Source organism: Marmota flaviventris, chromosome 18, assembly GCF_047511675.1.
Source record: "Marmota flaviventris isolate mMarFla1 chromosome 18, mMarFla1.hap1, whole genome shotgun sequence".
NCBI classification, from domain to species: Eukaryota; Metazoa; Chordata; class Mammalia; order Rodentia; family Sciuridae; genus Marmota; species Marmota flaviventris.
Genome location: NC_092515.1, coordinates 51,240,692 through 51,267,506, shown reverse-complemented (window position 1 = coordinate 51,267,506; position 26,815 = coordinate 51,240,692). Strand labels below are relative to the sequence as shown.

The 26,815-nt window shown below is 42.4% G+C and overlaps 1 protein-coding gene across 1 annotated transcript in view; it reads right to left on the bottom strand.

Annotated features, from left to right (window-relative positions):
• Hydin (HYDIN axonemal central pair apparatus protein) overlaps nucleotides 1–26,815 on the bottom strand; it is a 318,432-nt gene that overhangs the window by 59,643 nt on the left and 231,974 nt on the right. Inside the window, exons 45-54 of the mRNA XM_027933192.3 lie at nucleotides 22,737–23,369; nucleotides 20,191–20,412; nucleotides 17,839–18,047; nucleotides 17,222–17,404; nucleotides 16,307–16,426; nucleotides 12,171–12,330; nucleotides 11,893–12,065; nucleotides 5,875–6,073; nucleotides 2,014–2,113; nucleotides 579–678 (exon numbers count right to left, since the gene is read on the bottom strand). Coding sequence (XP_027788993.3) covers nucleotides 579–678; nucleotides 2,014–2,113; nucleotides 5,875–6,073; nucleotides 11,893–12,065; nucleotides 12,171–12,330; nucleotides 16,307–16,426; nucleotides 17,222–17,404; nucleotides 17,839–18,047; nucleotides 20,191–20,412; nucleotides 22,737–23,369 — 2,099 coding nt within the window. The remainder of the gene's footprint in view (nucleotides 1–578; nucleotides 679–2,013; nucleotides 2,114–5,874; nucleotides 6,074–11,892; nucleotides 12,066–12,170; nucleotides 12,331–16,306; nucleotides 16,427–17,221; nucleotides 17,405–17,838; nucleotides 18,048–20,190; nucleotides 20,413–22,736; nucleotides 23,370–26,815) is intronic.

Below are 26,815 nucleotides of genomic sequence, written 5' to 3'. Positions count from 1 at the left end.
GTGTTATTTTAGCTGAAAAGAAATGATTGTAATGATCACCAACATGCTGAATTGCTCCCATCTCTGCAAGATGAAGTCCCTTTGTCAGATGGGAATTCCCCTGGGAGAAGGATAACTTTCCATAGCCATTGCCTGGGCTGCAGTCTGGCACTGCCAAGGAGGACGGCGTGACCTGCCTGAGCAACCTCTTTCCTCTCCTCTACCCCAAGCCACCCTTTCTTCTCTGAAGAACCTCCCCTTGTCAATCTCAGGGGATGAAGCCAGGCTCTAGTCTCCACCCTCAGGACTCCTCCTGCCCAGACCTCCCTCTCCCATTCTCTTCCTCCCTCCCTCCCAGACCCCTATGGATCCAGGTGAACTCAGAGGCCCTGAAGGTCTCTGTTAAATGGCAGAGTTAAGAACAGTGTAAAAATCTCTGCTCTCAGTGGTTGGAATTCCATTCATTTGAAACCAGAGGAGGCAAAAAGCAGAGAAGGTTCTTCTAATTTCCTTGATTCACTTAAAAAAAATCTCCTAGACAACACCCTTCTTGCCATGCCGGCACATGGATGGCCACACCCTAATATGGCTCAGGTTACCTGAACATGATCTCATATTTCCCTCGGTTCTTCAGTTGAAGGGGCTGCTTTGTTTCCTCCATGACCCTCACAGTCCCAAAGTCGAGGCCTCCTTCAGCACCTGTAGAGGCAGGGACCCGGGTGAGCGGGCATGGGAGCCAGAGCAGAGGAACTTCCTGCTGAAGTTCACATGGAAAACTATAGTGACGAGTCTTGGCAAATAAGCAACAGCTACTGTTCTCGCCCTCAGTTCATCTGGGCCCCTCCTTCTGTTTTCCACCCCAATTCACTGTCTTTTCTTGTCTACCATTAGTTAAAACTTACAGGATTTTAAAAATTTTGTGCAATTTACAGAGTTGTGATATACATTTGTGTTGTTTTACTTAGCATTACATCATAAGCATTTTCCCAAATTAGTAAAACTCCTCAGGTGTGATCTTAGAGGGAGCATGAAAACTTCTCTGTCATGGCTGCTTAGTAATTAACAATCTTAGTCCTACAGTAACATCATTCTATTATTTACAGGCATTTAGATCCTCTGAAACTTTTCATGATTATAAATAATGCTGCAGGAAAGATCTTGGCACACAGGACTAATGACATCTAGGGTAAGATGTAGTTCCGGTATTCTATCATATTCTCTGAATCTTGATAAGAGACCTATCAGGGAAAGGAGGGACAACAGAGAATTGCATGCTCGGGAGAGACATAACTCGGGCATTAGGACAGCATGGCAGGCAGAACAATACTCCTTTCCCTTAAGATATGCATCTTGATCCCTAGAATCTGGGAACATGTTATGTTCCATGGTAAAGGGGATAAGGTGGCAGATAGAATTAAGGCCACTGTCTTTAGAACATGGAGATTAACATGATGACCCAATGTAATCACAAAGGTCCTTAAAAGTGGAAGAGGACTGCAGAAGTGGGGGAACAAGAGAGGTGGCAGCCTGAGAAGGACATTGCTGGGTTTGAAGATTTAAGAAGGGGACAGGAGCTGAGGAATGTGGGCAGCCTCTGGAACCTGCAAAAGCTGAGGAAGTGGATTCTCTCTAGAGCTTCCAGGAGCACAGCTCTGTGGACACCTTGATGACAACTTACTGAGACCCATTTTGAACTTCTGACTTCAGAACTGTAAGATAATAAATTTGTGTTGCCTTAAACCAGGAGTTTGTGTCAATCTGTTGCGGCAGTGATAGAAAACTAATGCTTAGAAAAGAGGTCTGCAAATTTCACCTTTATGATTACCCCTTGCTAATCATAAGTTGGAGAAATTAGAATTTGTACTAATATTACTAACATTCCTCAGGACACACATTACCAATTGCTAAAACTGTCCTCTCCTGCACCAACGATCACCATGGTACTGACAACACATCAGCTTTCCTCTATGCGGGACTACACCACATAGAAAAAGACAACTTCCAGACACCTTTTTCTTGAAGGGCTCAACAGACCTTTGGGGAAGGTGATGTCCAAGGCAATGTCATACGCTTCTGCAAAAACCAGGATGTTTTCAATCTGAACAACACCAACAAGATTTTCTGCATCTAAAACCTGTCAGATAAGAGACATTCTTCAGTAAAAGCAAGACTCACAAGGTGCTGGGAGTCTGAAATATGAACCATGCAAGTGAGAATCCTGAAGGGGAGATGGGCGGGAGTGTTTTTGAGATGTATCTAGCTAGAGATCTTTCATTATCCTTAGGCATTTGGTAGATTGCTCTTCAAAACACCCTCTGGGCTATGTTGGGATGGGATTTAAACCCTTTTGTGAGGTTTAACTAACTGGATTATCATTGCTACATACTGACGTTTGGGCTGAGTAGACATTGCAGGAAGGTGTTTTCTGGAACTTTTAAATCAAATAAACCAGAAGAGCATCTCCCAACATTTGCTATGGAAAACCTTTATATTCTGTCTTCCTGTCACTTAGAAATCTGAATTATGCTGGGCACAGTGGTGCATGCATGTAATCCCAGCAGTTTGGAGGGTGAGGCAGGAGGATCACAAGTTCAAATCTAGCCTCAGCCTCAGCAACTTAGCGAGGCCCTGTCTCAAAATAAAATATAAAAAATGGACTAGGGATGTAGCTCAATGGTTAAATGCCCCTGGATTCATTCAATTCCTGGTACCAAAAAAAAAAAAAAAAAAAAAAAGAACTATTCTGCTTTCAAAATATGGAAAAGTGCTAGATTTTTGTAGCAAATAAGAGTGTTTGATGTTTCTCTATTGGAAACTTCAAGTGTTTTATTGATGTGAACATGGTCACCAATACACCCACAGGCTCCAGTTGCTCACTGACCCTGCGGTTGCCTTACCTGTTGGGATCCCTCTCCCACTGTCCTGAGGAGCCTCTGAGCTGTGGCAGGCTGTCGGCTCCACCTGCCGTTGACCCCAGAGACTAACCAGGAGGTGAACAAGGGTCTGGCTGCCAGAAGAAGAGCTGCTGGGTGGTGGGCACAGAGCTCCCCCATCTGCGTGGAGACCACCTGCTCCCTGCGGAGGCCTCCAATTGGAAAACTAAGTGGCTAGCTTTCCATCATGTGTGCTTTTGGTGCTAAGGGGAAGTCAGTGGCTGTCACCAAACTCAGGTTTTAATTCAGAATTTCCGTCTTTTTCAACACACATTTGTCGACATTCCACAGAGCAAATTGGATTGCCCTGAGTTTTGCTTTCCTCCTTTCACTGCTTGCCCTCTGATGGAGCTGTGAGGAGGACAGCGGACGAGGTGCCCTCAGACCTGCCGACTGTAGATATCCAGTGCCCTGAGCATTCTGTTTGCTTTGCTCCTCCACGGGGGAGGTAAGATTAAATTTTTCAATTGAGAACAATAGGAAGGACAATTTAAGAGATATACAAATGAATAAAGCCAGTCTGCTGGAATATTTTCCAAAGGGATGAGAAAGTAAGGCATTTCCTCCTCTAGAAGTTGTAGAAGTGTAATCTGAGGAAGAGAAGCCATAGTCCACCTTGCGGGGTGTCAAGGAGACCCACTCTGCCTTTCCCTGGGCTGGAATTCAGCTACTGTCTGGCTGGGATACACAGGGATGGACACAACAGTCCAAGGACTTTTCACTGCTGTCTCCTGCACCCGCTGATCATGGGAATCCCTGGACTCCCCATGACCCAGCAATTACAGGATAAAGCTGGCACAGCCAGGGGACTCTAGGTTCCTACACTGGCCATGTGGCCTGCCAGAGACCTGCTAAAAATGTTGAAAACCACTGCTGGGCCTTATATATTTCTGTGGACTGAATGAAATCTCTCAATGCCTGTTCTCAGTGATCTGAAAGACTATCACAGGAAAGGGTTAGGAGAGTAAGAGTAGATCCACTGACTGGCCCCCAAAAGGTAGAAAGAGAATTAATGTAAGTTATATAGAGAAACTGGAGCTCAACTTAAAGAAGAATTAGCACATCTATTTAAAGGGAGACCAGGCAGTTGGAATGGCAGGAGGTTTTCCATCCCTGGAGGTATTCATAGAGAAGTGACCCCTTGAAAGCTGCAGAATAAACTTAGCATTAAAAGTCAATGACACTCATTCATTCATTCTCCCAGGCCTGTGTGAGACACTGATGAAGGAGGACTTCCTCAAAGATATGTCTACTTCTTAATCCTGGGACTTGTGAACATGACCTTAAAGGGGAGGTCTTTGCACATGCAATTAAGTCAAAGAACTCAAGATGAGGTTCACAGCTGAATTATCTAGGCCTTAAATTCAGTAACAGTGCCCCTTGGTATCCATAGAAGATTAGTATCAGGACCACTCTCCACCTCTCCTGGATGACAAAATCTATGAATGTTCATGTCCCTTATATAAAAGGCTGAAGTATTTGCATAAAGCCTAAAAATTCTCCCATATACTTTAAATCATCTGAAATTACTGATAATACCTAATATGGTATAAATGCAGTATAAATAGTTGTTATACTACAGTGCTGAGGGAATAATGACCAAAAAAAGGTTTGTCTGTGTTCAGTACATACGCAAATTTATCTCCCAATTTTTCCACACATGGTTGGTTGAATCCAAGGATGCAGAACCCACGGATACAGAGGGTTATAAGAGGGAATAGGAGCAGACAGACAGGAGAAGGCCCTGTGAAGGGGGGGCAAGATTAGAGCCACGCAGTCACAGCTGAGAAGCACCAGCAGACACCAGAGGCCAGAGGGGTGAGGAAGGATTCTTCACTAGACCCTTCAGTGGGAGGGAGCACCACCGTGCCCAAGTCTTCATTTCCGATTTCCAGTCTCCAGAACTGTGAGAGAGTAAGGTCTGTTCTTTCAAGCCACTCAGTTTGCAGCAAAATGTTACAGGAGCCTTTGAAAATCAATATAGATGGCGGATAAGGCAGGGGAGATTCTGCCCTGATGGAGTTCATATAGGAAAACAGAGAAAGAAATGGAATGATGTCAGAAAGGGACGGTTCTCTGAAGGACAGAAGATGGTGAGTGACCATCCATGCTGGGGATTCCCTCAGTGTGGGGGGGGGATGATTAGGGAAGCCCAGTTGAAGCAGCATGTTCAATACAGAGCAGGTGTCAACTTCCAGCAGAGCACAGGGACAGAGTCCCAGCAAGGGGGCAAGAAGGCAGGGTCTGAGGCAGGAAAAAACTCAGACAGCAAGATGGGAGCCAATGAGCAAGGGCAAGGGTGGAGCAAGGTATCGCCCAAGTCAGGGAGGGTCTCCGGAGCAGGGAAGGACACGGGGCTTTATTTTACTACAGTGGGAAGGCAGCAAGGTGCTTTAGGAAGGCAGGGGCGGGTAACCGGATTTAAAGGACATTGTAAAGATACCTCTGGACACTTTAGAATTCTAAGACGGAGATAAGTTAGGAAGCCTCTGCTGTAGTCTAGGTGAGAGATCCCATAAGTGGCCTGGATGAGGGTGGTGGCAGCAGTGTAGACAGAGAAGTGAGTGGGGAGAAGATACACTGAGGGGCAAAGTCTGGGTTAGAGGGGAGCCTGTCAAGAGAAATGGGGATTAAGGGTGATTCCCAGGTATTTACTAAAATAGGAATCTGACAAGTGACTCGGCTTGAGGTTTGGAATCAGGTATCTAATGCTTACCTAAGAATAGTAACTCCATTCACTCATTCATTCCACATTGATTGAGTACTCTGCTCTTGGTAGTAAGAAATCAGCTCTGAGAAATACTGCATTTTTGGAGCTTGTAGTTGTGTGCAGAGCAAGATATTGTGGGCTGGGGATATAAGTCAAGGATCAAATGGGAGCATGCAATAGGAAGACCTGACTTTTGTGCACCCAATGTGCGCATATTTTGGTACATGAGCACACGGCGGTGTGACGCCTCACCTCCAACCGAATGGCCTTCTTGAGGTTGATGGGTTTGGAGGGCTGGAAGTGTATGTTCAGGCTGTACTTCCCCTTGGGCGGGATGGTGCCCTGCATCATGGACATGGAGAAGTCTTCGCCCAGGTGCTCCAGGCTGGTAACCCGCCAGGCCACAGTCAGGGGCGTGACATTGTGGAGGAGAACTATCTTGGATTCTTTTCTGCAGAGACCAAAAGGAATGTCAATTTTAACCGAATTTTTAAAAATCAAAGTTTCTCTTTTTTTTGTGTGTGGGTGTTTAAAAATTTTCCGTAACCCCTATTTCCTGCTTGTTTTACTTAGGTCTCTTAGCTTATGGGGCTGGGCTAATCTGCATGGTTTTAAATTTTTTCCTCACATATAAGTCAGCCCAAATTATCCCAAGTCAAAACTCACAGAGAACGCTGTATGAACTGCTCTCTCCCCTTCACCCAGATCCACCAGTTTTCATTTATGCTCTTTGCATTCACATTCTCACTTGCATATCCATATTATTTTTGTCAGAACCCTTTGAAATTAAATTGCAGATAAATGTGCTCCTTTACCTTTGTACATTTTGGTATATGTTTCCTAAGGACAAGAACACTTATTAAACCAAGAGGATCTGACACTGATATAACGTGGTTACTTAATCCACAGTCTAGATTCAAATTTCATCCTAATAATTTTAATCCTAATACTCAAGTTTAATTCTAATAATTTTTTAAAGCTGTTTATATTTTTCCCAGTCAAGGATTCAATCCAGGATCAGGTATTGCATTTACTTGTCACATCTCCTTAGATTCCTTTAATTTGGAAAATTTCTTTTGCCTTTCTTTGTGTTTTTTGACATGGACATTTTGAAGAGCAAAGAGCCAGTTAATTTGTAGATTGATATTCTCTCTCTCTCTCTCTCTCTCTCTCTTTGGAACCAGGGATTGAACCCTGGGGTGATTCACCACTGAGCGACATCCCTAAGCCCTTTTCATTTTGAGACAGGGTCTCACTAAGTTGCTGAGGCTGGCCTCAAACTTGCATTTTCCCCTGCCTCAGCCTCCTGAGTCTCTAGGGTTACAGGCATGTGCCACCTCAACTGGACCTTGTAGGCTGTTTCTTAATTTGAGTTTGTCTGATGCTTCTTCATGTTTGGATCTAAGATACTCATTTTTGGCAGTACTGTAAAGTTGCTAATGTGTGTCCTCAGGGCATCTTATCAGGAGTCCCACGATGTCAATTTGTCCCAATATTAGTGATGTTAGTTTTGATGACTTGGTTAAGATAATGCCCACCAGATTTCTCCATTGTCAATTTATTATTTTTTTCCTTTATAAGTAATAGGTAGTTTGTGGGGAGACACTTTGAGACTATGCAAACATCCTATTCCTGGTCAAAGGTCCACCCACTAGTTTTAGCATTCATTGAGCGTTATCTAATTTGAGCAATCTTCCCATGTTTATTAGTTGGTGTTCTGTTGTCAAGAAGAACATCCCATTCTTTGTATTTATTTACTAATCTACTTATTTATAGCAGTAGCTTCATGATTATTATTTGATATGCTATATTCCATTACCATCATTATTTGTCTTGACAATCAAATTGTCTCATAGTTAGCTGGTTGGAGTCCCTTTGAGTTAGCTCCTCTGCCCTTCTGCTGTATCTCTATGATTTGTTAAGTGTTTCTTTACTTTCTGATGCAAAAAAAGTCTCCACTCATCTGGTGCTTCTTGTGCTTTCCCTGCCCTAGCCTTGAAGACATCTTTTCCCTTGGAGTCCCTATTTGGGGGAGAGAATGGTAGTAGAAACCAGATCTGGATGTTGGTGTGCCCCTTGCTACTGGTTATCATTGCTTCCAGGCCCTTCCACTGACAGAGGTAGGAAGTGTGTGTGTGTGTGTGTGCGCACACACACACACACACGTGTGCGTCTGTGTATTAAAAATCATGACTTCATAGTGAGAACTTCAATTCCAAATTAATATCACAAGACACATTTTAATCTCCCTTTCTCTATTTGTAGCTCCTCCTGATTATAATTTAAATATATTGTGGTCAGAAAACATATAAGACTTTGATCAATTGAAATTTAATGAGATATGTTTTATGGCTCAGTACTCTATTGCATATGGTGTAGGTATGCTTGAAACAAACATTGTAGTTGATGGGTGTAGTGTTACCTAAATTTTAATTAGATCAAGGTAATTAATAGTGTTATTTAGATATTTTTTTCTGTGCTGATCTTTTGACTAGTTTTTCCTCTGTCTTTCATAAAAGGGTATTTATGTTTCCAATCATGATTATGGATTTATCTAATTGTCCCCTTAGTTCTACTGGGTTTTGCTTCAAGTATTTTGAAGCTCTGTTCTTAGGTACACATACTTCTTTTTAATATATTTGTTTTAGTTGTAGATGGACATAATACCTCTATTTATTTATTTATTTTCATGTGGTGCTGAGGATCAAATCCAGTGCCTAGCTTCACATGTGCTAGGCAAGTGCTCTACAACCCCAGCCCCATACATATACATTCTTGATAATTGTGTCTTCCTTATGAAATTTTCCTTTTACCATTGTTAAATGTATCTCCTGCTTTTTCTTTTTCTTTTTCTTTTTTTTTTTTTTTGGTACCAGGGATTAAACTCAGGGGCACTCAACCACTGAGCCACATCCCTAGCCCTATTTTGTATTTTATTTAGACACAGGGTCTCACTGAGTTGCTTAGTGCCTCGGCATTGCTGAGGCTGGCTTTGAACTCGCTATCCCTGTTTATCAGTGGCAACATTTCTCAATGTCTCAAAAATGTTCTAGCATTTTCTTTTGTCCCTTTGGCTTTCATTTCTTTCTTTTTGCCTGTATTTTTTGTTTCATTTCTTTGGTTTAATATAATATTTTAATTGACTTTAAGGTACACAGCTGGGGTGGATGAATCTGGTTTCTGACCATTTCTTTCTTGGGGAGATGATCCTGGGATAAGAAAGAAGATAGTTGACCAGCTCTAATCTCCTTGTAAAAGTGATGTTAGCTGGATCCCATGGTAAATAGGCCAGTAACATTTCCTAGGAAAATAATCCTTAGATTTGGAATGTTAGCAGATGTTCCTGCTTTAGGATTGCTTATGTAGATAAATTTGGAATCTGTATTTATGGAAATGGACTCCCTGGACGATATCACATAAGCTAGGTGACCACCTAGCACAATTACATGTTTCATAATCAGTTATCCCTGCTGAGAGAAGTTATTCAAAAACCTCACTTAGAGTCTGAGTTGTTAATTTGGGCCAGAAAGAACATGGCTGATGTGGAAAGGAAAGACCTGGGGAGTGATAAGAGAGGTCCCAGACATCCTTATTCTTCATTGGTGCCTTTGGATTGTTTGAATCCTTGATATTGCTAGAAAAGCTTGATACCAGATAAGATCTCTTATTTCTGTGGGTCTGATTTAGTAATCCAATCCTTTGTGTTACCTAAACTGCTTTGCTTTATTTTTTACTGCTTGCTCTTATGATTATCATATATATATTAATATATATAAATGTATATATTATTTATATATAAATACATATATATTTTCTTAATCTTCAGAGTCTACTGGAATTAATATTGTACATTTTAATATGAAATGAAGATCCCTTCAATAGTATAAATTTCTTTAATCTCCACCACACATTTTAATGTGGTATTATTGATGCACATCTATATCTACATACATGTTTTTATCTACGTGCTTTTTAAGTCTGACAACATAGTATTAATATTTTTGTTTTAGTCATTAAATTGCCTTTTAATTAAATCAAGGAAAGTTAAACATTTTATTTTTAGCCATATATTTAAAATTTTCAGTATTCTTCATTACTTCCTTTAGCTCTAAGTTTCTATCTGATGTCATTTTTCTTCCAACTTGAAAAACTTCCTTTAGAGCTTCTTGTAATACAGAAATGGTGGCAATAAATGATCTCAATTTTATTTACCCAGAAATGTATTTACTTTTCATTTCTGAAGGATACTCTTGTTCTAGATTTTTGGCTTGATAATATTTTCTTTTTAAAATAACATTTTTTAAAAATGCTATTCCATTGTCTTCCAGCTTCTATTGTTAAAATGAGAAGACAGTCATAATGTATCTTATTTTCCCCCGGCTGCTTTTAAGATCTTCTCTTCATCTCTGATCTTAAGTAGCTGTTCTATTCTTTGACACGGTTTGGTTTTATTTCCTGGTTATTAATCTATCATGTAAAGTAGATGGAGTTGATATTATTAATCCCAAGTGACCTATAAAGAAATTGAAGCTTAGGTTAGTTGATGGCTCCAAAGTGACAGATTTAGAGGCAAGACTTGGCTATAACTGTATTTACCCATCTTAAGGTTGGCTAAGTTTCTTAGAACTGTTAGGTTTATGCTTTTTCACAAAAAATATGAGGAAGACTCATACAGTTTTCTTTTTTTCTGCCTCATTATCTCTTTCTTTTCCTTCTGAGACTCCAATTACAAAAATTCAGATTGCTTGACATTGTCTCATCATTTACTAGGATCCTGGTCATGTTTTCTATTTTTCTCTCTATCTTTAATTTAATAATATATCAAATCTGTTTTCAAATTTATCAATTCTTTCTTCTGCTGTACCGTCAGCTGATTAGCTCATTCTGTGCACTTTTCAGTTCACACATTGTACTTTTCAAATCTGAAATAGTCAGTGTGTGCTTTTTAACAATAGTTTCCATTCCTCTGATGAGATTCTCAATCTATTTATTCATCTTGAGCCCATGTTTCACTGTGACCTTGAACATATTTATAATAATTGATTTAATGTCATTGTGTCTGCTAACTACAAAATTTTGGTCATCTTTGAGGACCTGAATCAAAGGACTGAATCAAAGCCAAGCATTTCTGATTTTATCCAGAAAAGGCAGCCTTCTCTTTCCTCATTCCTCTTTGAAGATAGGGCCCTATCTTGACCGTCTGTCCTACCTGCTTGCCTTTCTCTTGAAGCTTCACTCTCAGCAGCCATGCACTCCTGCTAAAGGTAAAATTTAATGCTGAAAAAGGGCAATATGATTTAAAAGGGCAGGGGCTTTCCAATGTGAAAAACTAAAACCACTGACAGTGGAGTTTCAGGTGGGATGCTGCACTAGGCTCTTTAGGTGGCTGGCAAAAAACTTTATCCATGGACTCAGGATTGCCATAATTAAGATTGTTATTGGTTTCTGAATATGACCTAATAATCATCCTTTTAAAGAGGGAGACACTAAAGTAGTTGGATGCAATGACCTGACAATATGTCATATTACTAAAGTGTGTTCAATAATAGAATTTGATATTATTAATCTAACATGACCTATGAAGAAATTGAAGCTTAGAGAAATTAATTGATGGCCTCACAATCACAGCTATACTGCCAATCTTGGACCATAGTCAGAGTTGCCTTTAATATGGATTTCTCCATGAGGGTCAGAAAAGTAGTTCTTGTTACTTCAGTTCTTATTTAGTTCAATAGTCAGTATTTATTAGGCAGATGAAGCATTTAATCAGGAATACTTCACTAGTATTCGTTGGTCTTCACCAAGAAATGCAGCATATACATAACAATATTATCTTTCCTAGGAATAAACATTCTTTACTTAGAATAATACAATCCCAGTGAATGAACATGTAAGTTCTGATTTGGCCTAGAGTTCTTTGTTTGAGCCCTAACTTCTTGAGCAGATTCTTAACATTTAGGTAATGGACCACTTTGAGAAGGTGGAAAAAAGCTAGTCATTCTGAGAAAAATGAAAATATTTATATACTTTGTTAGTTGATCTTAAGGGAGTCCAGTTCATCTTAGGGGGGATTCTGTTGAAATCTATCCACTGAACCCAAGTTACTCTGTGACCTAAATAGGGCTTCTAGGCATCCTGGTTTGCACAGGACTAAGGACTTTCATTGCTGAAGCTGGGAAAGTCCAGAGCAAATTAGGATGAGTTGGCCACTCTAGAACTAAATGTTTTAAAAATTCCATTCCAGTCCTGGGCATCATTTAGAACTCTGACCTGTGGAGCAAGAGCCGGTCAAAATGTATTTGTTTGGGCTCTAGCTCGAGTTCTGGACGGATCCCCTGGCAGGTTAATTTGAAGATAGCTGGCTCTGGGTTCTCCTTGATGCAGCAGACAATGCTGTCTTCAATGACGCCAACTGTAGTAGGGTAAGCCCACACGGTTAGCATCTGATGGAAGAATCAAAAGAAAGGACGTTTATATAGAGGATGCCAAGGCCTCAAATTTCCCAAGAAACCCTGGCCATGTTGGACTTTTTTTCCAGGCAATTCTACCTGTTTCTCATTGGGTTTCAGAGTCATGTTGACAGGCTCCAGAAAGTAGGTACTTGCTTTGACATCATTCTGAAAACAGAAGAATGCCTCCACCACCATTGGGGAACTGTTCAGGATGGTCAGCGTCTCCATGTTGCCTGGGAACAAGGATGACTTGTACCTGGAGACAAACAGGAATGGGGATGAGTTTGTGAGGATGGAAGGAGAATTCAGGTGGCAAAGGAACCTCTGTAGTGCAACACCATTCAAAAGGACAAGGCAGTGGGATGGTGGCTAAGAACATAGGATCTATTGTGCACACTTGTTTCAAGAACACTATACTGTCACTGGGTGCCCCCTAAAACTTGGAATCCTGATCTCTGAGAGGGATGATAATGCCTCTTAAGATTGCTGAATATTAAGTGAGATCATATACCTGAAGCTTTTAGGAGAGCTGGAGATATCAAATGCCCAATGAAGAGTTATTATTATTGCAAAGAATTCTGAGAAATATGCAGATCTGCCCTTCCATGTGCTTATATCCCCAGGAGAGATTATCTTTTGAGTCACTTGCTATTTCACTTCTGTCTTGGAGGTGACCTCATTCACCTCTTGGCATGGATTCATCTGATCTTGTTCACTGTTACTAGGCTGTTTCTGTTTCTTAGTGCTTAAGGAGAGATCCAAAGAGTTGAATGCCATGGCCACTGGAAGATGCTATGCTAATGGTAAGTAGCAGAAAAGGAACCATAAGAGAAGGTTCAAGGAGTAAACATGTACATCATCAGACCAGAGCATAGACCAGGAAAACAAAAACAGCTATAAAAATCTTTGGGCAGGCTATCATGGAGGACAGCTGGAGAGAATGACAGAAACCGAATCAATGTCAGAGAGACAGAGAGCTTTGTGTGTGAATAACTGCGAAAGGGCCTGTGGCCTACATCTGACTGATCATCACTGCTACCCAGCACTGTGCTAACAGGTTTCATATGCATTAACCAGTTCAGTCTCCCCAAATCTGTGAGGTGGGCACTATTATATTCTCATTTTGCAGAGAAGGACATTGCGGTATTATTGAACAATTTGAATGGGCTTTGTTTTAGACCACTGTAATCACATTCTTCCTAGATTATTGTTGTCTGGCACAACATCCTGGCCAATGTCAATGCTGCCCCAAACACATGCCTCTCTGAATAGTTAGAATTTCCCTGATTCCCACTCCTGGATTTCTCTGTATGTCCTGCACATCAACCTTCAGTCTTCCTTCCAAGTCCTGCCACTGGGTCTTGAATGTCAGTAAAACCTCTTTGCCTTCACTTCCTAGTCCAGCATCTCAGGAAATAAACCAGAGGTAATAAAGGGAGGACAAAAATGGCCCATCAGCTCTACCAAGAAAGCACAAAACCAATGCTCTCTATTTATCACAGCAAATAAGAGACTGGAGAGTTAAGTTCCATTTCCCATCTCATCTCCTTCCTATACAATAAGAAATTTGTATAAACTGAAAAAACTAGTAGCATTACAAATTTATGATTACTAGGCCTCCAATTTGCCTGATAATTTTAATCTATTTCTCTAATATGCTCTTTTTTCCCCACAAAAAATGCTTTTCATATCTTCTCCATTTCCTCAACATTTTTTAACATTTATTTTTTCTTAGTTTTCGGCGGATACAACATCTTTGTTTGTAATGTTGTGCTAAGATTGAACCCGGGCCGCACGCATGCCAGGCGAGCATGCTACCGCTTGAGCCACATCCCCAGCCCCTTCTTGAGCCACATCCCCAGCCCCTCCTCAACATTTTTAAACTTCCTCCACTTTCTTCACTCCTGGGAGGGTGACCTCACACATTGTAAGTAGACACAGTTGCATAGGGAGCTCCTCACCATTCTAACCAAAGCTGTGATCATACTGTCTCCCAAAGCCATGCTCCTACTATGAGATGATGGTGCTTCCTCCTGGCAAAGGCCAGCAGCCCCCATTCTGTTGTGCTGTCTCAGGGAGCTATGCCATTGGGGGACCCGACTTTCTCCTGAGACTCCAGGGTATTTCTTCCTACCTACCCTCGGCAGACAGCCACCAGGAGAACAAAAGTTCATAACCAGACTTCCCCAGCCTCATCTCTCTCTCTCCACCTTGACTCTATCCCATCTCTCCTCCTAGACAAGCTTTTCCAAAGAGTTTTCTTCACACCATGTCTTCATTCTTTCACTGTTCATTGATTCCTCATCCTACTAAACTTGGGATTCACTCTCAGGAGTGCCCCAAAAGGACTCTTACTAAAGGCCCTGGTGATCTCCATGTTTTTTTTTTTTTTATTGGTTGTTCAAAACATTACAAAGCTCATGACATATCATCTTCCATACATTTGATTCAAGTGGGTTATGAACTCCCATTTTTTACCCCAAATACAAGTTGCAGAATCACATCGGTTACACATCCACATTTTTACATAATACCATATTAATGACTGTTGTATTCTGCTACCTTTCCTATCCCCTACTATCCCCCCTCCCCTTCCCTCTCATCTTCCCTCTCTACCCCATCTGCTGTTGTTTAATTCTCTCCCTTGTTTTTTTTTCCCCTTTCCCCTCACAAACTCTTATATGTAATTTTGTGTAACAATGAGGGTCTCCTTCCATTTCCATACAGTTTCCCTTCTCTCTCCCTTTCTCTTCCCCCACTCGTCTCTGTTTAATGTTAATCTTTTCCTCATGCTCTTCTTCCCTGTTCTGATCTTAGTTGCTCTCTTTATATCAAAGAAGACATTTGGCATTTGTTTTTTAAGGATTGGCTAGCTTCACTTAGCATAATCTGCTCTAATGCCATCCATTTACCTGCAAAATCCATGATTTTGTCATTTTTTAGTGCTGCGTAATACTCCATTGTGTATAAATGCCACAGTTTTTTAAAAATTTTTTTATTGTTGGTTGTTCAAAACATTACATAGTTCTTGATATATCATATTTCACACTTTGATTCAAGTGGGTTATGAACTCCCATTTTTACCCCGTATACAAATTGCAGAATCACATCAGTTACACATCCATTGATTTACATATTGCCATACTAGTGTCTGTTGTATTCTGCTGCCTTTCCTATCCTCTACTATCCCCCCTCCCCTCCCCTCCCCTCCCCTCTTCTCTCTCTACCCACTCTACTGTCTTTCATTTCTCCCCCTTGTATTATTTTCCCCTTTCCCCTCACTTCCTCTTGTATGAAATTTTGTATAACTCTGAGGGTCTCCTTCCATTTCCATGCAATTTCCCTTCTCTCTCCCTTTCCCTCCCACCTCTCATCCCAGTTTAATGTTAATCTTCTTCTCATGCTCTTCGTCCCTACTCTGTTCTTAGTTACTCTCCTTATATCAAAGAAGACATTTGGCATTTGTTTTTTAGGGATTGCCTAGCTTCACTTAGCATAATCTGCTCTAATGCCATCCATTTCCCTGCAAAATCCATGATTTTGTCATTTTTTAGTGCTGCGTAATACTCCATTGTGTATAAATGCCACAGTTTTTTAATCCATTCATCTATTGAAGGGCATGATCTCCATGTTGTTAAACCCTGTGAATGTCTATGCCTTCATCCTTCTGTCCTCTCAGTGCATTCAACAAAAATGATCCTTCTTTCTTCTCCTGGATCCATGACACCACCCTTTCCTGGTCTCTCTTAATAGCTCTGGCCCTCTTTCTCATCTCCTTTGTGGTTCCTCCTGTGCATGGTGAGGTTCTCTGGGGCTCCATCTTTGGTCCTTCTCTTCTAAAATGCTTTCCTCTTAGCCCATCTCATCTGTGCTTATGGCTTTTGCAGTCTTGAAGACAGAGCTCTCCTTTGAGAATCCAAATCATATATCCTATTCTCCACTTTAGGTGGCTTATAGAGATATCTTTTAAGCATCTCAAACTTAACAGATCCCAAAGCGACCTCTTGATCCTACTCTTCAAAACCTGGCCCTCTCCCAGGGTTTCTCATTTGGTGGTCTTCAATTCATCTGGGTGTTTAAGCATAACCTAGTTATCCTGATTTGTGATCTGGTTCTAACTGACACCGAATCAGCTAAAGCTATGTCTACATAAAAAAAAAAAAAAAATCTTGTACTATTCATAAGCCCAACCCAGGCATTTGAAAACTGTTTTAAAATAAGGGAACACTTACTTATCTCTTGATTTTCCACAAAGGAGTGGTCCAAAGGAAAACTTCTCCAAGCTCATAATGTACTGCTTAAAGATGACCTCATTTGGCTTCATGTCCTTCTTCCGCTGAGGGAATACCACTCTGAACCCAGGGGAGGAAGAGGTGAGGTGAGCTGCTTGAATGGAAGTTCAACAACAGCACTTGATGTGTGTAGAACCTAGCGTTCCCTGTTCTGCAAAGGGGCCAAGTGTCTGAAGACAGTTACTAGTAATTGGAGGAACTTTGTCAAGGCTTTCCCACCCCAAGGGAGGACAGTAAGGTTTGCACTTCAGAGAAAAGATTCCAGGGGTATCTGCCACAACAAGGGCTGATAATAGAGCTGAACTGGGCATTCTGTTCCAGTGAGCCCAGCTAGAAAAATTTCCAAGAATCTCTATGGAAAACTAGTTCTTGGTTCAATGGGGCCCTTTGGTGAGAATTGCAAAAGGCTCCTCTGGATAGACATGTATAAAAGGTCCCCTCCTCCAGGGAATTAGCCCTGCTAGCTTGCTCAGCCAGGAATCTCTATGTGGTGCATAAACTGCACAGGGGTGTTCAGCTCAGAAAAAAGCCCACCCATGGAGATTCGCATGCATATTTGCATTATAAGATGAAAAAATCCTAGAGCAAATATGAAATTGGTTTAAATTTGCATAACAATTAAATAAGCAAATTATCTTGCCCTCCCCTTTTACACTTGATCTAACTGAGTCTGGAACTCACTTGTGGCACCGTGCCATCTCTGAGGCTCTTGGTCAATGTCTGAGACACTGAGGCCTTGTACAACAAAAGGGTCAGGAATGCTGTACCAGTTCTATGTTATTATTAACAGCAGCCTTGTTTAAAGTACCATGGAGGAAAACGATAACCTTTTCTTTTGAAATAAAATACACTTACTTTGGGTCTTGGCAAATGTACGGGTAAGTGCAGACACCTCGGCAATAAAGCTGGTACTGGCGGCGAGTTCCGAGTATCTCAAAGTTAAAGGTTTGATCAAAGTTCCCCAGACTATTAGAAGAGAAGTGTACTCGGAGTGTCACCTCTCCATTGGCTGGCACGATCCATCGGAAGTGATTCAGCCTGAAATGACCACACAGACTTTTTTTTCCCCCACTTTGGTTACTGGGAACTGAACTCAGGGGCACTCAACTACTGAGTCACATCCCCAGCCCTATTTTGTGTTTTGTTTAGAGACAGGGTCTTACTGAGTTGCTAGTGCCTCGCTAAATTGCTGAGGCTGGCTTTGAACTATTGATCCTCCTGCCTCAGCCTCCGGAGCTGCTCAGATTATAGATGTGGTGCCGGGCCTGGCAACACACAGGCTTTTAAAGTGAGAGTGTTTCCTTCTGGCAAGAGAGGGTAGGAGAGCTGCCTGGGAGAGGCCCTGCCCTGCTGGCGTTAGCACTGCGGGTCACAGGGCCCCACAAACAGCCCAGCCCTGTTCCCCTCTGGTGCTGTGATAGCTCAGTGTGGGGCTTCTGCGTCCCCCTCCCTTGGGCAGCCGGGAGGCCCACCTGATGAATTTCTCCTGAGAGTGCTGCCCGCTGAAGTTGTTCTGGTCCATGTCGGTCAGGGGCGTGATGATCCCAGCAGGCCCCCCAGCAAGGCCCTTCCTGTTGAAGGCCATGCGATGTTTTTCCTTCTGAGTCTCACGGGTTTGTTCTGGTTTTTCTTTTGTTTTCTGTCTTCCCCCCTTAGATGAGGTGGGCTGTTCCTCTTGGACCTTCATTAAAAATGAGCACAGGGTCTTAAATACTCATCTTAGGTACACACCAGCAAAGATGGAGATTCCCCTGACTCGTCTGCAGTCTGGGGTGGGGGTACTGTGGGTGCTGCTGCGTGACAGGTAGGGTCCAGCCTGCCTGCCAATGATAAGACCTTGCTCCCCGAAGAGGAGGCTGAAACCCCAGAGAAAACCTGAAGTCGGCAGGGAGGCTGTGGGACCAGGATTTCAGCCCTTGACAGTACTCAGCCCACCCATAGCAACAGGGCTTCCAACTTCTTTGGCATTGCGAGACAGCTATCTTGTTCACTCAACATCTCATCTCCAATATTCTGTTGGCATATTTTATTCCCAGTCATCTCCTCTCTCCTTCTCTTTGTTTTTAGGATTTATGCTGTTTAAAAAAATCTCTTACTATTATATGTTTATTCTACTACTATTGAAGTAGTAGAATAAACATATATTTAGTATGTCACTTTTAATAAGAAGGTTCCATTTTTCTAGGGGTATTTTTATGTTTCTTGACTAATTTTTTTTTCTTTTAATTTATTTATCACTTCTAACTTTTTATTTTAGAAAACTTTCAAAGTTGAAGGCCTAGTACAGTCATAACTAGTTTTAACAGTGGGTAATATTTGTTTATTTATTTTTGGTACCGGGGATTGAACTCAGGGGCACTTGACCACTGAGCCACATCCCCAGCCCTATTTTGTATTTTATTTAAGACAGGGTCTCACTGAGTTGCTTAGCACCTTGCTTTTGCTGAGGCTGGCTTTGAACTTGTGATCTTCCTGCCCTAGTCTCCCCAGCTGCTGGGATTACAGGTGTGTGCCACCAGGCCCGGCTGGTAATATTTATTTATTTCATCCATTGTTTTTCCTTTGGAACCATTGAAGGTGAGTTGCAGATGGTAACTCTTTGCCTCTAAGTACTTCAGCCTGTGCCTGAGATCAAGGACTACCTTGACTACCATAATACTGTTACAGCATCTAAGAAACTGAACAATAATTCCAGGCTATCATTTGGCATACAGTCCATGTTAAAATTTTCCTATTTGTCCCAGGCATTTCTTTTTATAACCATTTGCTCCTATATTGGTTATCATGAAATCTATTTAGTATCTTTTTTTTCAGTTTGTTTTTGTGCTATAGATTGAACCTAGAGTTTAGTATCTTTAATCTCTAGCCTCCTACCTTGTTCCAATTGTCCTGACTCTTTGGAGAGACCATATCTATGTTCTTACAGTATATTTCATACTTTCAATTGTTCTGACTCTTCTCACAATGCCATTGAACTTACTCCTTTTCTCCCTCTATTTCCTGTAAATTCGGCTTAAAAGCTTGATTTGACTCATAGGTGGTACTGGGCACTTTATGCTTCAACACTAGGTTACAGATGCTAGGACAGTGCCGCAGAGTACAGGTAATTTTATTTTCTCTCTGCAGAGGTACATAGTTCGTGGGAGCATGTGTGGAGAGATTAAACTTTTGGGCCAGTGTTTTCAGGGGATAAAAAAATACCTCTATAATTTTAATATCATATTATTGCTATCATATCTATTTCCCTTTGTGATTTATTCTACTAATTCTGTATAATTTTCTTCTATTTTTACATGATTCTATTTTGATTATATCTATTTTTATTCCAACTAGAATTTATTTTACTATAGTATCAGGTAAGGAGATAAAAAGTGACTTTACTCAAAATATCCAATCTTTCCATCTTAACCTCTTTAATAACTGATTCTTTTCCTGGCTGTGTTCCCTGAATTGGAATCTGTGGATTCTTGTATTTTTAGGCACTGTGTAAATCACCTTAGCTTCATAATACATTTTTTGGGTATCTTTTTAAAGGAGCTAGTTTTGCTTACTTTTTTCTTGAAGTTGAGCTTCAGAGTAATGTAACCAGTTCCTTAGACCCTCCCCTGGGGACTGGAAAGGTTGGAAGGTCAATCGCCATTATTTTCAGCCTCCTCTTGGGAAGCAGGGCGAGTCATATGCAGGGAAGGTGCAGCCTGGAGAGGCTTGCACAGGATGGCAGAGGGGAGAGGGAGGGTCAGGATTTGGCCACTTTGGGGTGGTGACCTTCCTTCTGCCCTGTGAAGTCCTGCCAAGGTCAGGAGAACCAGCAGCAGATGCTTTACCTTTGGAGAGATAGTGTTGGTGCCAAGTTCAAATTCTGCGTCTGGTTCTTTCTTTTCTTCTACCAGGGAGACCTCATCCGTTGGTGGAGTCACAAACACAAAGTGTTTCAAGATGTCAATGGTGGCGATGGGTTGCCGCTTCACAGGGTAGGAGATGACAGAGAACAAGGCGGGAGGTGGGATGGGTGGTCCAGAGGACCCCAGACCCAAGATGTCCAGGATCTAAAAGAAAGGCCTGATTACTTTCCTATGCAGAGGCCAGGCAAATCTCAACCACCTCCTTGAGAGAGCAGGAGTGGCTCACCTCTACCTCCCATCCCTCAACATTCTTGACGGACACACCTGCAATAAGAATGGTTCAAGAACAGGCATCAAGGACTTCTGAACAGCTCTGCAGGGAGGTCTAGAAAGACCTCTGTACCCTAGACAGACTGTGGGCTCCCTATATTTTCTGTAGTCTTTGCCATGCTGTATTGTGACTGGTTGATGATCTGTCTTTGCAACTTGACTGTAAACCCCATTAGGACAAAAACCAGGTTGACATGGCCCAAAACCTAGCACCAATCTGCATGAACAGACCAGCTGGTAAGTAAGGTTCTGACGCCGACAGTGTAGAGTTGCTTCATCCATGTTCATATTTCATGCTTCTATTTTCTTTCACTTTAAATGCTCTTTCCTTTCAAAGGTGAAAGAAAGTTAGGATGGGAGCAGGTCAAATAGAGCATAAAACAAAAAATCCGCCAAGGATTCTAGGAATGCAATAAAGGATGGGAATGGAGAGAGGTCAAGAAGAACCTTGAGAGAGAAAATGTACTCCTACAGCATCCCAGTCATCTCTGATACATAATGCACGAGCAATTTCCAGAACAGATGAGTTGAAAATTGACTTCCCAGCATGCAAATATCATCAGAATAAGCAGGCTACACCCATACTAATTGTTTTCATCACAAAAATAAATGCTATTGAGTGCTCAATCTATGGACCAAGTAGCCTGTTAGGTCTAGCAAGTAACCACTGTTATGTAATCACCCTGTGCCTCTCATCCCAGGGGCCAGGAGCTGGACTTCCCCCTCCACACACCGTCCCAGTATTTAGAATGTCTGTGAGGAAAGCACTGAACTGCTGGTACCAGTTATTAAACTACCAGAGCCAGGAGGTTCTCCAAGCAAGTCTAACCTATGACTTCGGATGTGAAGGGTATAAAGCAATACAAGGAGATGTTCTTGGCTGTCGGTCTTTTTCAAAAGGTGTATTTTTGGAAAAAAAATCACAATTTCTTTTGTATTGAGGCAAAACTGTGAACTAAGCTGCTGGGGTTTGTCCTCCACAGACTTCTCCTATGGCCCCACCTTGGACCACTATGGTAAGACTTGTTGTGAGGCCACATCATTTGAAGTCTGCCCCTTTGGGGATTACTCTCCACTAACACTTGAGTATGTGTAACCTTCTCAGGCTCCATTCTCTACTTTGAAACATTGTACCTAGTTTCTGATAAACTAATCAGAGGTCAGAGAACATAAGCTCCTCCTCTCCCCTGCCAACTCTGGCCTGCTACTTGTTTTTTGTAAATAAAGTTTTATTGGAACATAGCCATATTCATCTGCTTACATATTATTGAAGGCTGTTTTCACCATCCCAAGACTGAGACGAATGGATGTGATACAGAGTGTATGAACTACAACCTAAAATTGTACTTTCTGGTCCTTTCCAGAAGGAAACCTGTTCCTATGACATAGGTATTTAGGATAAACAGAGAGATACACTGAATCTTAAAGGAAGCGCCCATGAGCCATTGAGATGCAGAAAGCACAGGTGGAAATCTTGAGCAACAGGCCCTTGGCCCATGCTCTAAAACAAGGGAAACACGTACGTGCAGGGAAAATGGACATGAAATTGTGCAGCTCCATCCTGGCCTCACTTCCAGTCTGGCTCCTGATACAGCCCTGCTATAAATATTGGATCCCCAGCCCAAGGCATCTATATTCCTAAATAAACCTCTGTCTATGCCCTTGTCTGGCTTATGCTGAAATTCTTTTCCGTCACATATGTCAAGAACCCTGCTGATCCTGACTTGAATTTTCCTGCCCCTCTGGGAACTCCTCAGACCCTTCTCCAGAGACATCTCTTCTCCCAGGACACATGGATAAAAGGTATAATATACCCACTATGCCTCCACTGGCCAGGGTGGTTTTCACAAATGCAGGCGGAGAAGGGTATCTAATAGGATGGTTTCTGTCACTGTGGGAGGCTTTGGGGGAAGAGATTTTGGAGTAGAGGAGTCACTTGCCTTGCCATCCCATAATACAGTGATGAAAACATCAAAGATGAGCTGTACGGGTGGCTGTGAGGTTTGATAGAATACTAAGACTGGTGGGACTTTCTATGGATTTTATTTTGCCAATGCCCAAAGGTCCCTCTAAGTCATTATTGTCTTTTATCCCGGGAGCATCAGAGATGAATCAAATAAGGGATGAGGATCTTCAACAGGAAGGGCCGTTTGGACGGGGCATGGCGGTACCTGCTGCCTCATTTGTTACACTCCTACCTGTTCGGCCTCGGGAAGCCTGTCGTTCTCCAGGGCCTGCTTCCAGTTCAAGCCTTCGGGGTCCGGAGTCTGGATGTTGATGAAGGGCACCCCCAGGTCCTTCTTGCCCTCGTGGTCTTCTTCCCCCTCCCCCTCCCCGTCGCTGCGCTCCTCCAGGGCCCGCAGCTTCTCCAGCCGCTCCCTCTCGGCCTTCTCCCTCTCCAGCCGCTCCCTCTCGGCCTTCTCCCTCTCGGCCTTCTCCCTCTCCAGGCGCTCCCGGTCCCGGTCCTTGCGGCCCCGCCGCCCCGAGGGAGCCTGGCGCTGGTCATCGGGCTCATGGGGCACCTCCTCCATCCCTCCTTGAGGCAGCTGAACTCCTTGCTTGCGGTCCCAGAACACCAGCATGGCCTGGATATCCTTCAGGCTCAACTCATAGGCCTTGAACTTCTGGGCCAATTGCTTTTCAGAGTCCTTTGGGAAGTCCCCTTCACTCTCCTCTTGTTCCGGGACAAGAGGAGCCCCAAACGAGTTGACATCGGTCATGGTTTTTTTTTTCTTGCTTTGTTCTTCCTTCTCCACCGTTAGTTGCTCCCGGACAGAAATCTTCCTTTCTAGCGGCTCCATCTTGAGATCTGGTTTGCTGGAAGTAATAATCTAGAAGGTAAAACACAGAAACGAGGTTTTATACAGTTTACTAAGGGTGAGGAGACTATGTAAAAAACAGTAAGAGGACAGACATTTTTGTTTCAAAAGGTGGCCTCATAGGATCCAGGCACAGTCGTGCCTAGGAACCACTTTGGGGGGCTTTTATCTAAAATAACCATCCCGTGGTTCTTTCCCTGCTGTAGACTGGGCTGGGATCTGGTCCTGTGCATTCTGAGAAAGCTGTGTGATGCCCTGGATGTGTGCTCCTGGCTGACAGCTGCTGTTCTGAAGGGTCAACAGGAAAAGTCCTGCAAATCAAGCCTTCTGCACCTGCTCTCAGGTGCTCTGGAATAGGCCAAGTGTTGAGTCTTAGTTGCACTGCCTGCTGGCTGTGTTCAGTCCCAGCTGTACTCCTGGGCAAGGACTTCACTTCTCTCTGCCCCATCTGTATAATGGGGGAAGAGTAGTACTGGTACTGACATTAATAACTATGCCAGAGACTGTTGAAGACTAAAAGTGTGGATACATATAAGCAGCTTGTGAGTGACTGCCGTGGAGTAAGGATTCTACTTAGCATGAAGTTATTAAAATTACACAAGTTTTGTGTATGTTGTGTATTGTTGGGAACAAATGGGAGTTTAGAATCTGGCTCTACCCTAGGCTTTTAGAAAACATTTATTTATTCAATGAACTGGGCATATAGAAACCACATTTAATCTTTTTCTTCCTTCCCTTTCAAATTTGTTTTGTAGGCTCTGAAATCCTCAGGTAGGTTCCATTACTTTTTGGGTCATTATTTGGTGATGTCCTGTCTCGTCCAGTCTACTGGTCACTACCTACAGTATAACCGAGTGTCCCCCTTCCCAGTTACAGCTCTTCTTCCTCTGTGTTCAGGCATGTTGCAGTCTTGGAGACCTGTGTGACCCGGGGCGGGCTTTTCCCTCTACCCCACTGAACCTCCTCCTACTCCACTTCTCCGTCTTGAACACAGCCCAGCAACATGGCTGGCTGTGTTCAGTCTCAGTGCTGGCAAAGCTGCTTATGGGGTAAGAGCTCCGGCACCTTATGGCAGCTTGCATCAGGATGGGAGGGAACGTGGCTTCTACCTCATCCATTTTGGTCTGGAAAGCCATTGCCAACACACTAGGGTTGGTACAGAGGATGGAGCCCAGTGGGGAGGACCTGCACTTGGAAGATTGTAGGAGCCCAGCATCCAGCAGCTGGGGGATGATAAGAAACTACTTCAGAATATGGAAGATTTAATAACAGGATCAATGAGCTTGAGTGAACAGGTGCAGAAATCAAATACACACATTACTTCAACATGAGAAATATTGACAAAAACTAATCATGTGTGAGGCCACATAACAGAGCTCCACAAACGTGAAGAAAACACGACACAGAACACGTTCTATGAGGATGGTATTCTAGAATCAGAAACTTAAATGATCCTTAACGAGGCCATTCATTTGGAAATGAGAAAATACACTTTGAAATAGTCCATGGGTTGAAGAAGCAGCCATAAAGGATTGTAGAAAATATTTTTAGAATCAAAGAGCAATGAAAACACTGGATGCCAACCCTTGAGGAGTAGGTCTAAAAATAATGTTTGCAAGTACTTATATATCTTTAAATGCTTTTATAACTTTTAATAAATTAGAAAATAAAAATGATTCAAAATTAATAAAATAAGCATCCGCCTTAAGAATTGAGAAAAGGAATTGAAAAATAACACCATGGAAAGAATAAAATTATAAAAAGACAGGACTAGAAACTAATTAGGTAGGAAACAATCATATAATAGGGATACTTTGGGCTCAAGGCGGAAACTGTTACTTTGGAAAGCAATAAAAATGCCAAAGTCCTAGCAAGATTGTTCAAGAAAAAAGAGAGAAGTGTACAAATAAGCACCAGGTGGGGTGATAACAAGAACATAACCACAGATACAGAAGAGGTTAAGATAGCAGCATGAATTACCCTAAGCCAGTAAACTTGAATGTATGATAAGGCGGCTACTTTTAAAGAAAATCATGAATGACCAAATTGACTCTGAAAGTAAAACCTAAATAAACCTTTAGTCCTAAAGCAAATTAATTCAATAATGAATATGTAACCTACCATGTGAATTGACTGAAGAAGAAAACCAAATCATGTCATATAATTCAACACCCACAAGCAGGAAATCTGCATAAAACATTTCAAAACCTCAAGTGCTTTACCCAGACTGTCATGAGCTGCAGGCCACGATCAGAGAGAGGAGGGGATGACAGAGAGTGGCCCAACACTGGAGCTGCTTTTCCCTCAAAAGTGTGGCTGAGAAGTTGAGCAAGACTTTTGACAGACTCATGGGGACTGGGGTTCAAAAACTAGCTAAAAAAAAGAGCTCTTGGTAGCTCCCCTACCCTTTGGGTTAGGACTCTGAAAGGCTCCATTTTAGGAGTAGGGCAGGACCAGAGTAAGCCCAGCCCTACCAGGGACTGAAGCTCGGTTCTAAATGATCTCAATCCTGGTTGAAGTAAGACTTGAAGTGCTCCTAAGCAAGCTGTCTGCCAGAATCAAACAGTGGTCCTCTCTGGAGGTAGATAACATCCTCCAGCGCCTTGAATCATTTCTAATTTCATGTTCAAAAAAATAAAAAATAACCTAGTACCCAAAGAGAAAAGACCCTGTGTCCAGAAACCAAAAACAAATGACAGACAGCAGAAGAGTGCCTGGGGCTTTGTGCATTGGCATTGTCAGAAAGGACCTGAAAAAAATAGGAATATGTTTGAGGAAATGACAAGATTGAGGATTTTGAAGAGAACTAGAAAAAAAATAAGAGCTAGTAGCTTTCTAAAACAAAAACAAAATTAAGAATTAGAAGGAGGTTTGAACAATGAGTAGACCTCACTGAAGAAAGACAGTGAACTTGACAACATGCCGGAAGAAAATGTCCAGGGTGAGGCAGGAGGAGACAAAAGCATGCCAAACACAGAGCAAGCAAGAGAGACAAAGGAAACACTGGGGAAAGTTTGTAAAAAGGTCGAGCACATGTGTGGCTGGGATCCCAGAGGGAGCGGAGAGAAAGAATGGAGGACAAGTGGTTTCGACAAGTTACTGGTTTGAGAGTTCCCAGGCCACAGATTCAAGAATCATTAGAAACCCTGTGCAGGATCAAATATTAGGAAAATCATAGTAAATTACCGAATAAAAGAGACAGCCTCTTAACAACAAAGAACGAGCATCTTAGAAGAAGAATCAGGCTAACATGGGAGGAACAAGACGGTGCTGCAGATGACACCTTGACAGACAGAGGACAGAAGGCGCCTTCCTCTTCACCCTGCCCAGAGCAGCCGCCCTTTCCCTTTAGAACCTGCAAGTTCTTCCTGACTCTCTCCTTCTTCCCCACCACATCAGGTGAGGCCAGTAAATAGCAATGAAGCCAAATGTGGGGTAGGACCAAAGTGCCTAGTGGC